At 35.4% G+C, this 13,595-nt stretch overlaps 2 protein-coding genes across 10 annotated transcripts; one reads left to right on the top strand and one right to left on the bottom strand.

Moving 5' to 3' along the window:
* The first annotated feature begins 1,834 nt into the window (after positions 1-1,834).
* Positions 1,835-7,734, top strand: LOC124299969 (death domain-associated protein 6-like). Of its 3 annotated transcripts, XM_046753466.1 has the most exons (5): positions 1,913-2,047; positions 2,121-2,259; positions 3,167-4,472; positions 4,681-5,535; positions 6,500-7,734. In XM_046753466.1, the coding sequence occupies exons 3-5, from the start codon at positions 3,176-3,178 to the stop codon at positions 7,504-7,506; spliced, it is 3,159 nt and encodes a 1,052-aa protein (XP_046609422.1). In that variant the 5' UTR covers positions 1,913-2,047; positions 2,121-2,259; positions 3,167-3,175; the 3' UTR covers positions 7,507-7,734. The 3 variants fall into 3 exon arrangements, with proteins under 3 accessions (XP_046609423.1, XP_046609421.1, XP_046609422.1); XM_046753467.1 differs by lacking the exon at positions 2,121-2,259 and having other exon boundaries at positions 1,835-2,047; positions 6,390-6,526; XM_046753465.1 differs by lacking the exon at positions 2,121-2,259 and having other exon boundaries at positions 1,838-2,047.
* On the bottom strand, positions 6,508-13,595 carry LOC124299995 (kynurenine formamidase). 7 transcript variants are annotated; one of them, XM_046753581.1, is made up of 10 exons: positions 13,349-13,595; positions 10,523-10,675; positions 10,254-10,344; positions 10,033-10,134; positions 9,801-9,935; positions 9,629-9,707; positions 9,304-9,483; positions 8,122-8,248; positions 7,819-7,948; positions 6,508-6,619 (listed from the first exon to the last, which is right to left on the bottom strand). In XM_046753581.1, the coding sequence occupies exons 2-10, from the start codon at positions 10,595-10,597 to the stop codon at positions 6,615-6,617; spliced, it is 924 nt and encodes a 307-aa protein (XP_046609537.1). In that variant the 5' UTR covers positions 10,598-10,675; positions 13,349-13,595; the 3' UTR covers positions 6,508-6,614. The 7 variants fall into 7 exon arrangements, with proteins under 7 accessions (XP_046609537.1, XP_046609535.1, XP_046609530.1 ...); XM_046753579.1 differs by lacking the exon at positions 6,508-6,619 and having other exon boundaries at positions 7,646-7,948; positions 10,523-10,670; XM_046753574.1 differs by lacking the exon at positions 6,508-6,619 and having other exon boundaries at positions 7,646-7,948.

Consider the following 13,595-nt stretch of genomic DNA (forward strand, 5'->3'; position numbering starts at 1 on the left):
AACCGAAAAGTATCAAGTCGACGCCCAAAAACTGCAGTCAAACTTCATAACTTGATTATTCGTAACAAAATAGACTGAACAGCTGAATACTGCTTTACTTTTTCATGTACCGTTTGCAAAATCAACGCGCAAAAGTTGCGATGGATCGATTCGCATCATCAATCGTCGCGCCAGAGTCACGTTCAATTACTGTGATTAATCTTCGTGCAAAAAGGCGCGGCCGATTAAACCTAATCTACATCTGCGTCTTCATGAATTCGACATATTGTGATGCGGATTGTTGTCCTCAGATGCCAATCAAGTCCTGGAGGAAGGTTCGAAGACATTCATTATTGCGTGGCGTGACCGTCGAAAGTCCTCTTCGATCCGAAGTCTTCGATTCAACTTAAAGGGATCCTGCATTCAGAGTAACATAAATATTCTTTCTAAATACGATTAGTTAGTTGATCCTTGCGTAAATACAGATTCAGTCCTTCGATGGAGATGGGCTAGTGGACGAAGACAATTTTTTTCAATAATATTATGAACTTAAACATTTTGTAAATTATTTATTCATACTACAGTAATATCATTTGTTAGTGTTTGTGATTTGTTCAGTTTTGACGACTACAGTGGTACTTCGCTATGGTAAATATACTCTGCATTATCAACTGCCAAAAACCTATTTCGGTTCGTACGGCTTTACTTCACAGAGAAGTAGTACTTGCTTCAAATGGATACTGATTGCTGGCTGGCCCTCTTCACTAATCCCAGTTAACGCTATATCCTACCGAAACGAGTAAGGCCCTGGACAACAATACCTGCCGCTCAGGTTCAGCCGCTCGAATGGGCCAAGTGTTTCTCGGCAGTTTACATAATTCGTAGCGTTTGTCGGCAGGTGAAGACGCTGCTGTCTTGTCCGATCGGTAATAGTACATTCACTGTCTCTTTCTTACATATCAAATATAAAGAGCAGACCGTCGTTGTCGGTACGTCAGTCAACTGCACCGGCAATGCAAATCGCGTACTAATCTGCTGTCGTCGTTCGTGTCGGTAAGCCATCAATCAACTTATGCGGCGGTCGAATCCCCCATAGGGACAGGTTTTCTTCAATAGAATATAGGCCAAAACACAAGTAGAGCCGTGTTTCTTTTGCAGGACCACCTACAAGTCATAGGCGCACTTACACGTGCACATGATTAAGCGGGGCCTGGCTGAGTGAACATTACGGGGAGCGCAAACTAAGGTTATCGACGAGGGGTATGAATCTTGAGGTGCGTGTGTGTTGCGCTTCACCACGAAACTATTAACGGGATTCTTCCTACCGAGACGTAAGATAGGTTGTTTTCTCTACATCGATACATCGAAAATATTGATATGTTTTCCTCGATATATAATATTTTTATATCGATATTACCTTGCCCAGCGTTTGATCTCCGCGTAATCCCCAACCTCATTCGAACACTGTGCATTTAGTATTTTATTCGCCTCTTCTTAGACACGAGCTACAAATGAATTAATCTGTTCATTGCAAACATACGTAGAATTAGTTATTTGATATCAGCAATTAACCTTGACCAACTTCAATTATCGATATCCTACTGTCGATAATCGGGTAAGATCGAGATCGAGACTTCGATATATCGTTCGATTTCGATATCGATACTGGCTTTCGATGTCACCTCCAGTGCTACCACCACAAGCCTGTACGTTGACCCTAGACAACGTGAAAAGGAATTGGTTAAAACTGGGGAATCACTTCAGTGTGTACCAAGTACTGCATAAAGTACTATGACAACAAATTTCTAACTTCTTCTGGCTACGTTCATAAATGTAAGTTTTTATTTTCAGCTTTGGTAATTCTGCTACTTGGTACTACATACCATCGTTCTTTGGACTGAAGGCGAACAAAAACCTTGTTTTGAATGGTTTTTTTTCTGCGTCGATAGTCGCGATTACTTGTTTTTAACAACGTGCGTTCAACGAGTCGAGCAGCACGTATGAAATGGAGCCTATGGAAGTAATAGACCTCTCTTCAGACGACGAGAAAACACCGTCCGCGCCAAAGGTATGCTACACATCCATACCTATGCTCATTGTAAGATCGTAGCTCTTTCGCTAACTTTCTATTCTCATGTCAGTTACGCAAAGCCAAAACTGACTACCAACGTCATCACTCGAATTCAACGGTTCCACTAGCCAGACACAGCAATTAATTAATTATCTGCATAACGTGCCACTTCTAATGTTTATTGAAGAAATGATCTGTAGATTTGCATCGTATGTACATTTCACTTCTCTGTTTTATATATTGTTAGTTAGATACCCATTGAATTGTTGAAGTTAAAATTATGCAATGTGAAAAGTACATGCTAGAAGTTGGGTTATGTGGTTCTTATAAATCAACGGGACAATGCTTTATCAGTAAACTATTCAAAAATAACTGGTAAATGTGAAATAGCATAAATTTGCTTGCATCTGAGTTTTGTATAGCATTAGATATCGCTACAGATTGCAATGATGTGGTTAGAACATGATTGATTATTCCACGTCGTACCTTTACTTATTTTTGGTAATAATTGAAGTTATACAGGGACGGCCAGATAATTTTAATCTGCTAAACTTTTCGTCTCATTTAATGGAATTGAATTACGAATAAAGTTTGTAATTATGAAAAATTGCAATTTTCCCAATGTCCAATATTTACGTCGTAACGCAGCGAAAACTACACAATATACCAATAAGAATTAGCTGTCTATACGTACCTTTATTCAATTTCACTAATCTAGTAAAATATGCCATTGTAGAAAAATGTCATAAAATCGATGTGGGAAGCTCGTGATAATTTGAATACTTTTATTGTGACCATCGATTAGCTACATACTATTCAGGAAACGTATAGCCTTAGACATTGAATTTAGGGTTTGGTCAATACAATCAATTGGTTTACTTTGTGTTTAATTGCGTTGCAATACAATTAGTCTTTAAAGATGAATTGACAATAAACTGCACAGTTCTAAAAAGAAAATGAAAAGCTTATAATACAACCCAACATAGTTTGGACATAATAACACATTAGTGAATCATTCAATGAAATGCATTCTTTATGAAATATTATCATATACAAAAGAGCCAATTAAATTTTCTTACTGACTCTAAGCGTATGTTTTGTGTCTAACTTTTACAGAATGGGGGCATGGAAGCAACTTTGTCATTACTTTCTAAGAGTAGACTACCAACAAAAAATCTTGTTTGCAAAAACGAGGAAGAATTGGAGATCGTGTATAACGTAGTTTCAGCCAAGAAACGAATACACGATGATGGAAATCCAACACATGTGAAAAAAATTAAGTTATCTACGTATGATCAAAATCCTACAAATGGAGTTAAAAAGCTGGTTACTAATTCTGCAACCCTGTCAAAGTTGCATAACAACAAATGTCAACTGACTGCAGATCAAAAACAAAAAATAAAGCCAGACATTTGTTCACCAAAATCTGCTACTATACTCGTGGAACCTCATCCTGCGCAGAGTTCTGACATTGTTGTTAATTTAGGCTCAAAAAGAAAACAAAATGCAACTGATTCAGATATTAGAGATACATCAAAATCACGAAATGATCGGCAGAGTACTCATGCATTTAAGGTCAATGAAGGAGCATCATCATCCAGGCAAAACCTTGAGCCAAAATTGGTGGTTAAGAATAAAGTCAAAGTTTCTGAACTTTGCGATCCCAATTTGACTATCAGTAAAGAATTGTTTCAGTCATTTTTGAATGCTTGCAGAAGTAAAGACTGTAGCATGGATATGGTTAAAATCATAGCAAAACTTCAAAAACATTTCGATAATTTAGAGCCACATTATGCAAAGTCTGAAAGTTTTATTAAATTGATTCGTACGAAGGAAAAGTTAATCTTAAACGAACCGAAAATGTCTTTTGTGACCATAAGTGAGGTCAATGACGAAATGAAGGCTCGACAAATTCAAAATAGACTTGTGGCCAAATGCACCTTCGTCGATGAAGAATCAGATGAAAAAGATGTTAAACATAGGGAAAAATTGAGAGCATTGGAAAAAGCGATGAGACGCTGCGAACACTACATACAAAAGTGCGAAATGGCTGATGTTGATTTTGATGATGAAAATGATAGCCATTATATAATGGCAGAAAAATATAAGCAGAGAATGGTTGAACTTTACAACAAATATTGTGAAATGACAGGAGAAAGTGCAGATGCAGGTCGTGACTATTTGAGACCTAAGCATCATTCTGTAACACCTCTGCCGATATTAAATCAAGCAATTTCAAATTTTGTCAACATGAAAATGACCAAATTTAGGGAATCATCCTCTTGGAGTAAGAAAAAGGGTAACAGGACACGTTTCACCAGTGCTGTAAATTTTCCCGATTATGTAGATATTTTGAACTGCATAAAAAAGTGTAACGTGGACCAAAATCTTCAATTGAGTAAGGCGAAACAAGAAACAATTGGTAAGCATGATCAATATAATTATATTACGCTGTATACAAATTTGACTTAACCAAGATCAGTTTCAGTGTATTAATTTTACCATGAAATCTTCTTCAGCATGATTTGTAATTCATTATTTGGAAAAATTCGTAGAATTGTATTTGTTTGTCCAATTATTACAATTTTCTTCGACTACCCACCACAATTCATTCTTTACTGATTTCCTAGCGAAGCAAGCGTTTCTGGACTTGGGTGCATACTTACAACGCTGCAGGCAATCTGACTATTACGATACTTTCTCATTATACCTTAACAATGACTCTGACCCGGCATTAGAAGATGCAAGCCTAGCGGAAAAATTACGTAAAAATAAAGAAATTGGTAGAGAAAGGTTGGACAAAGTATTTGCGGAATTCGTGAAAAAACAAGATGAATCTAAAACCACTGAGAGTATATCGGAATCAGAAAAAGTAGAAGAAACAGAGACGAATAACGAATCTTCAGATGACAACGAAAGTGATGAATCTGACTCAAACGAGCATGATCCACTGGATATAGAAATGGATAGTGATGTCAATGAAAGTGACGGTGATAAAGTAAGCATACGATCGCAAAAAGATTCCAGTCCAACAGATAATGACAGCAAACTCAATAGGGTTTCAGATATAGATGAAGAGATTAATAATGATGTAGAAAAAAGTAAAGGATGCCGAAGTAATTCCCTTTCACTTTCGAAAAATAGACGAACACACAGAAATTCGGGTACGAATAAATCTGCAACAGAAAGAAGTGTAAAAAATGTTGATGCTGCTGAAGAAAAAAACACGTACATGAAAATCCCATCAGAAATTTTGTTGCCTCAAACTGCTGTTGATGGTTCGACTGTCGATCAAACACAGGGTGATGAGATAAGTGAAACTAAAGGATCCAAAATTGTCAAGAAAATTGCTTTACCACCTGGTAGTCAGAAGAAAACAACTACACCTGTAGTCTGCAACATAAATTTATTACCAATGGTAAAAACAAACGATTTGGGATCAGCTGGTGGGAGCTCATCTCCAATTCCTTCTGACAAAGCGGAAGGTTCGTTATCAAACTCCATAACAAGATAACACATTATTTTTTTCAACATGTATTTCTTCCATCTCGAAATTTCATCCAGTTCATGGCGTTTTATTTCAATTTAAATAGTGCGATTGTTTTTGTATACTGATATAAATAATGTTTATATTGCAATAAAAAGAATGCAATGATAAAAAAGCGATTTCCTGCAGGGCCGAAGTAACTTCTATAAAGTATAATCCTATTCCAAGTTTGACATCTTTAACTTGCTCCTTGCATTCCACTTGGTTCAAACTGCCTTCGAGAACCACTACTTTTATACACATTTCTTTCTTAACGACACTGACATCTTTGTAATTTCGTTCGTTAATGGTTAATCAATACATCAATAGAATATCTATGAATTTCAGTACAGAAATTAAGTTATTCTCAAACACGTATTTTTCTCTATATATCATTAATAGTCACACTTCACACACATTCCTAGGGGGAAACTCTTGAGCCTTCCAACAAAAATATTGCTATTTCATTTCATTCATAAAGTAATACAAACAGATTTACAAAATCTAACAATGAAAGTGTTACAACTGGTGGAAGAATACGGTGGTAGTATTTGTGGATAATCCAGCCGGTGAAAAGACGCTTTTTAAAAAATCGAATTGATATTTTTATTTATTACTATTACGTCTACTTTATGGTGATCCTGCAAGAAGTAACGAATTACCATTTTCCCAGAGCATAAAGTCGATTAAGTACATCAGGACAGCCATGATTTTGTGCATGTCCTTAAAGACTCATTATTTGGTATTTTAATTACTCGTGACAATAGAGTGAACTTCGCTTTTGTTTATCACGAACGTTTTAACCACTTTCAGAATCCGCACAAGCGGAGCCCCTTGAGGTGGAGACTCAAATATAACACTGTTAAAGTGTCATCAGGTTGGCTCCCGGTAGTGGCTTGCTGATCTCGTTACTTGTGTTACAGTAACCGATGCTTCTGCCATGGCCCCAGCTGTCAAATCGATCTGCGTGGAGGAAGAGAAGAAACCAATTTTGAGGCCACGGTCATTCGCCAAGCCATCTGCTTATTGGGCAGATTTTCAGACTGAATCAAATAACTCGGGTGGAAATATGAAGATGAATGAAACGACAGATGTGGATATGAAGGAAGAAAAAAATGAAAAAATGTTGCAAGCTCAATGTGAACAACACGAAACTATAAAACGGATTAACCCAACCCCGACAGGAAAGACTATACAGGTGAATGCTGATGTCCTCAAAGATTTGCAGAGTAAAAAAACGACTATCATGATACCCACCATTGCGAGTAGAAATAGTCCGAAAATCAGTGTTAACAATGTGACGAATAACTTTACATTTGTAAATTTCAAGAAGCAGATTCAGTTAAAACCAAACAATACATCCGGCCCTTCGCAACAAACTAACACCGACAAAAGAGGGACAATAATTGCACATTGCAGTAATGTTGGGGTAATCAGTATTAGTTCCAAGAAAGGGCAAACTTCTCAAAAATCGAATGAGAATCAGACAGTGAAAACTATGACAGTCAGCAGGCCGGTCAAACCAACTAATTTAAACAATCAAACAACTACCGTAGTCACACCGCCGAGACAATATAAAATTATAGCGCCAAAAAACATAGAAAATCAGGTTCAAAAAAGGACTATTTGCCATCTGCCCATTTTAAATCAACGTGGGAAAAAAACAATATATGAGGTGGTGAAACATATCCCCTCAAACAAAGTTCAAAATATTGTTCTTCCAAGGCCTGTTGCGCAAAAGCAAGTACCACTTGATCCAGCTCAAAGGGTAAGCGGCAATTTACGCGCTATTGACCCAAAATTGAAAGTCCATGTTTCCAAAAGTGTTAGAAAAATTTTTCATATCAATGTTCCTCGGAAATCTCTGGATAAGTCAAAAAAAATATACCATGAATCCGACGATACAGTTCCCACGTATGTGGTAGAGTAGATACTAATAACCTTTTTTCTACTGCACTCCTATAGTATGAAAAAGTATATTTATTATTACTTTCATGCAAAAGTTATAGATAGCGAAGTTGGTGAACAATAAAGTATAAAGTAGAATGATAATACATTCGGCTGATAAATTAATCATCTATTGTATTATTTATTGTAAGTATTACATATATTATTTTCTTGTATTCGTTGAGTATTAAATTGATTGCTTTTTTACAAATTCAGGAGCAGATACCTTTCTTCTAAGTCCCTCAACAAAGACTAAGAGTAATTAAATCTGTGCATAAATTTTAATCGAAAGTACCTTTTATAAGTTTCACTATTCGTTTGGTGAGCGGAAAATCGTTAATTGTCAAATTTTCCAACATACTATAGTGATCGATACTATCTCGAAGTAATATATATTCCACGTTGTCCATGTAGCTACAGAGTTGCTGTAAAACAAATTAATCGTAATATCGTATTCCTACTGTTGCGGTGAATGAAAATAAATTGAAATTTATCAAATTCGTGATTTTGAGAAATCAAAATAGCGATTCAGGTTTTAGTCCTCTTCGATTCGTTTACCTACATATTGACAGTTATTAAATTGATTAATCTTTCGTACCTTGGTCAATTGGCGCGCTTGTTCTATAAATTCAGGAGAATCACATTCTCCGACCACAACCATTGCTTTCAAGTTCGGAACAGGGGCGTGCAATACACTCAGGGCACTCATGAATCTTGCTTCTTTGCTGAAATTGAAAAGAATAGATAATCTAATACATTCTCAAGATATTACTGAATATAGTGTAGAGTTCGTAATGTTAATTTTCATGAATTTCCATACAATCTACAGTTTACGTAGCCATCTGCCGAATTGGAAAGATATTCTAAACTGGCGCCCTGGTCGATTTCGACGTTGTTGCATATACCTCCAAATATCTAAGTCCACGTATCTCAATAATGGGGAAGAAGGTTTAACATCCAACTCTACATGCAATTCTGAACAAAACACTCTAATACATTTCCAGAGTTTACTACCACGATTTCGTAGAATCAATACCATTTCGTTATTTCTGCATCAAATAAAAATGTATCTGAGCGTTTTTGTTCAGAATTGCGTATAGAAGAGGACTGTTTAACCCTTTTTTCGCGTTCGAGATAGGTGGATCTCGACATTTGGAGATATATGCGTCAACGTCGAAATCGACCAAAGCCCTATTAATAACAATGATTTTGTAACATCATACGCTCTGTTAATTCATTGTTTAGTATAAACAATGTATAGTTTCAAACATCACAAATCTACTAAAATTCAGTAACCCAATAAACTTTGCACACCTTCTAAATTCCATTCTACACACCTAACAAATTACAGAGCGGGTATTTTTTAAAACTGTTACTTATAAAAAGAAAAAATCCAAGGTTGAATGCTACTTATAATGGGTTGTGGTCTCTCAAAGAGACAAACGTCTTGGAATCTGTAGTTGAGTGTAACTTTCCTTAAAATCGAAGTTTGCATAAGTCAGTATTCGAATGTTCAACTCAATCGCAACTCATGTCGAGCCTAGGTGCAATTATATATAACTCCTAGCGGTAATCCTTCATTTTGGATGAACAATGTTGCAAACTTATCGCTGACCGAATTTTCTTTATTACGTGTACCTTAACTTGAACTAATTGTTGATGAAAAACAGCGCAACAAACTACCATAAAAACTTCGTGCTGCTGTCCATGGCTGTCGTCTCCATTCGCACTTTGCAATCTTAAACACTTGAAGTTTAACTAATTGTAATAGACACTGTACCTGTCCAGTTTCAACCGATCGTTGTACGAAGTTGTAAGTAGTGGTTCCAGAAAGTAAATACCACTGAGAAGCACAAGTCCTTTGAGCAATGTACTGTTTGGTTCATCCACAAGCCATTTTGGTTCCAGTAAACTAGCCGACAAATGTGCCCCAGCACTGTGACCACCCACCCAAACGCCCCTATCGAATAATTCGTACGATTGGTCAAGAAAGTTGAAAAATTGTTTGCCATGATATGAAAAATGGGTATGGTTGCGGGTGGATGTCAAGACACTCGATAGAGACTTGTAGAAATATCGGAACAAATAGAATGGCTTGACCTTACCGAGATCCAGATTTGGCCGCACTATCAAGAATTTGATGCGTAGCGGACTTAATTTGAAGTACGATGTCACGCAGTTGGACTGTGAGATACACAAAACCGTTGGTCAAGAATATTGCACACGCTCCAGTTGTAGCCTATTAAAACTTGGTTCAATTATTTACGTAATACCTACCGTTGGGACATAAGTCATAGCCAACGCAAATAACCTTTATGCCTTCTGACACACAGTTTTCTACCGGAAATGCGATAACATTTTTACTCGTTTCTTGCCAGTATCCACCGTGTATGAATACAAATATCGGAGCATCTGAAATATGATGAATTAGTTTCATTAGTACATTAAGGAAGTTGAAGACACGTATTAATGGTATGACAACGTTCTTGTGTTATATATGTATACTCACCATTTGGTAGATCAATGCCATAGACGTCATACTTAGTTTTTACGGAGGGTCCATAAGGAACGTCGAGTTTACACTTGGTATTTTCCCGGGCGCGAATGGTAACTGCGAAATTATCAAAAACAACTCGAAATTAGATATTTTTTATTAGAAACTGAAGCATCTTAAAAGCTTTCCTACAATTTGAAATGCGTGGTACCAGGTGTCTATTTTCACGTACGTACCTTCCTCGCCAAGCTTCAGGAAGTTTGTCACTACTTTCTCCGGACTTGTTCTTTTATTCCACATCGATGGTGAAAATAGTGTTTCTTGATCCTAGGTAGAATAATGATAAAATGTGATAGAATTTGCTAATTCAAAGATTAAGAATTATACGAAGTAGAGATTTTGTCAATAAATGATTAACCGTTTCTTATTGTGCTGGAGTATATATCGCGTACTCGGAAACAATAAAATTATGGGTTTACTACTGAATATATAATTGGAAACTCACGACGTTGTCCATTTTCCTGTGTAGAGAAGTTGACACCTTAGAAAAGGAATATTTAATATTCTTCTCAAGCACCATACGTATTTTGATTGTATTATCACATACTCTCCACAGATATTAACTTACAATTAAATTATTGGTTATCTGCTTTCTACTCTGAAAAAAATACTACATTAACGACAGTTCATTGACTTATCTTCACAACAAGAGCGTCTCTCCACGATTTCGATTTAGCGTATGATTAACGTAAATTTGAGGTGTTAAGGTGTAAGAGGATGAAAGGCCAAAAATTCGTGTTCTGAGCAAATTCATTACACACTTACGTCAATGCCCATCAATTTGCTGATAAATAATGAAATACCATTATGATATCATGAAATGTGATATTATACCGCAATTAAAAATTGAACCGCTAGATCGTAGAACGATAAATAAAATTCTACCAGCTGTTCAAGCTCAGCCCCTGACACCTTATAAAATATCCAACCAAATACCATTTTTAAACGTACCTCCTAAATTGAAATTTTATGGTGCATCATATTTTGCCTTTTCAAAAAACTAAACACAGAAGAATAACATTAGAATTTGTAATATTGTTATTCTAGCCTGTAGATGGTTGGCGGGTGTCCGAGCGAAACCTCGTATAATAAACAATCATTCAAAAAATGACGTACCTCAACGAATTTTGAAATTATTAAACACACCTTGTCACGAACGTATCAACAATGAAGCCTATATTTATGTACGAAGCCATCACGTGTGGATTGTAAATAATTTCACAGAATTTCGAGACTTCAGACTAAGCATATAATATTGTTATCAAACTCAGCGAAATGATCTAAAGGGCATAGCCGGATAAGCAGGTCGAATCGGCCCCGCTGAATTTTTTGTCGGTACTTCAGGGATCAATTTGGACCCAAATGAAAATAATTCAGTGAAAATTTCAGCTATTAATCTTAAACGGTTTCCGAGTAATTGAAAAAAAACCTATTTTTTAGTATTTATTTTTTTTTTAATAGTAAAATTAAAAATTTTTTTTTGCTGATTTTTTTTTAAATACTTACGAGTAAAAGCTGTGAAAAATTTTTTTTTTATGATTTCTAGACTAATAGCCGATTTTTAAACTAAAAAACAAAATTACAATTATTTTTTTTTATGCCTATTTTAAAACATGCAATCACCAAATTTGGACAGAATACGTCTTTTATACCCCTCTGTAATCAGGAATTTTTAAAATTTTTTTGGTTTGGTGCAACGTCATGAAAAAAATTAAAAACCAATTTTTTGTTAATTATTTTATATTTCAACTGCTTAGAACACTACTTACAACTAATTATAAAATTTATTTATTCATAAAAATATTCATCAAAAACGTAAGTGGTCATCAAAATATTTGTTAATATTTTCGTCAATCTTCATCACTGTCTTCATTAATAACTACACAGCGCCCGGTATTATTGAAAATGCGACTTAATTGCATATTTTACTGACAGGATCATACCAGCTTTCTCAAGCAGTGTCATACTTAGCTGAGATGATGGATGAAGATAATAATATAAGCCTTCAGTACGTAAGATCGGCTGAAAACATTCTTAGATTTCAAGTAAGATCTCGGCATATTAATGCAAAAACATATCGCTGCTTCATTGAGTATCATCGTGGCAAAAATGGAGTTAACGGAATTTCTCGATATTGCTGTGATTGTGCCAACGGTCGGCGTACAGTTGGTTGTTGTTCGCATGTAGCAGCTATTATTTATTACCTATCACATGCTAGATATTTATCGAGAATTGTAAGACCAGCAGAAATTTTAGTTATTAATGAAGACAGTGATGAAGATTGACGAAAATATTAACAAATATTTTGATGACCACTTACGTTTTTGATGAATATTTTTATGAATAAATACATTTTATAATTAGTTGTAAGTAGTGTTCTAAGCAGTTGAAATATAAAATAATTAACAAAAAATTGGTTTTTAATTTTTTTCCTGACGTTGCACCAAACCAAAAAAATTGAAAAAATTCCTGAGTACAGAGGGGTATAAAAGACGTATTCTGTCCAAATTTGGTGATTGCATGTTTTAAAATAGGCATAAAAAAAAATAATTGTAATTTTGTTTTTTAGTTTAAAAATCGGCTATCAGTCTAGAAATCATAAAAAAAAAATTTTTCACAGCTTTTACTCGTAAGTATTTAAACAAAATCAGCAAAAAAAATTTTTTAATTTTACTATTAAAAAAAAAAAAAATGCTAAAAAATAGGTTTTTTTTCAATTACTCGGAAACCTTTTAAGATTGATAGCTGAAATTTTCACTGAATTATTTTCATTTGGGTCCAAATTGATCCCTGAAGTACCGACAAAAAATTCAGCGGGGGCCGATTCGACCTGCTTATCCGGCTATGCCCTTTATAATTAACACAGGTAACAGTTAGTACCCTACAATGAACTGTACCGATGCGAAAATAATCCACAATGATTAGGAAAAATGAGGTACCAACTGTTGATAAGAAACAATCCACGTGAATACTACTGGTATCCCAGGTTGCTGAGAAGCCACTGACAGAAGCAGAGCCTGGTAGAATTGGCTCGTTGTAATATGATACAAGAGATTGCTTGTATATAGTTCACCACCGATCACTATTACTACCCAAGGAATATTGTATCAAGTGTCGAAACAAAATCAATATGTGTACTTTTGTGGACCTAAAGACGCATTAACAGCCATTCAGAAAAGTACCGTTGAATTCACAATGGTTATCATCAGAACGAAATAGTAATTAGTACTCATCATCGGATTGTAGAGATACGAATTTCAAGATTGTATACCTTTTTACTTCATCGTCGGCTCTCAGAGGTCAATTTCTAGCTATCGAGCAGCGTCTATTTCTTTTCACTATTAAAGTAATTGATACTTAAAACAATATGGGGGTGATATTAATGTTGCACTTTCTTACTTCATAACCGCGACTGAAATAGTCCATGAAAATCAAATTAATATTTAGTATTACTTAATATTGAGGTACTTACGAGCAATGCGTTATTTTACACGGCGTTAGATTGTGTGTCGCCCTGG

This window comes from Neodiprion virginianus, chromosome 3 (assembly GCF_021901495.1).
Source record: "Neodiprion virginianus isolate iyNeoVirg1 chromosome 3, iyNeoVirg1.1, whole genome shotgun sequence".
Classification (NCBI taxonomy): Eukaryota; Metazoa; Arthropoda; class Insecta; order Hymenoptera; family Diprionidae; genus Neodiprion; species Neodiprion virginianus.

Bases quoted from the DNA above. Each gene is read 5' to 3' on its own strand.
- LOC124299969 (XM_046753465.1), top strand. From the start codon at position 1,985: ATGGAGCCTATGGAAGTAATAGACCTCTCTTCAGACGACGAGAAAACA. The intron at 4,473-4,680 runs GTAAGCATGATC...CTGATTTCCTAG, and splicing joins GGCGAAACAAGAAACAATTG to CGAAGCAAGCGTTTCTGGAC. The intron at 5,536-6,499 runs GTTCGTTATCAA...CTTGTGTTACAG, and splicing joins TCCTTCTGACAAAGCGGAAG to TAACCGATGCTTCTGCCATG.
- LOC124299995 (XM_046753579.1), bottom strand. From the start codon at position 10,597: ATGGTGCTTGAGAAGAATATTAAATATTCCTTTTCTAAGGTGTCAACT. The intron at 10,345-10,522 runs GTGAGTTTCCAA...TATTCTACCTAG, and splicing joins ACAGGAAAATGGACAACGTC to GATCAAGAAACACTATTTTC. The intron at 7,949-8,121 runs GTACGAAAGATT...TTTGTTTTACAG, and splicing joins AAGCGCGCCAATTGACCAAG to CAACTCTGTAGCTACATGGA.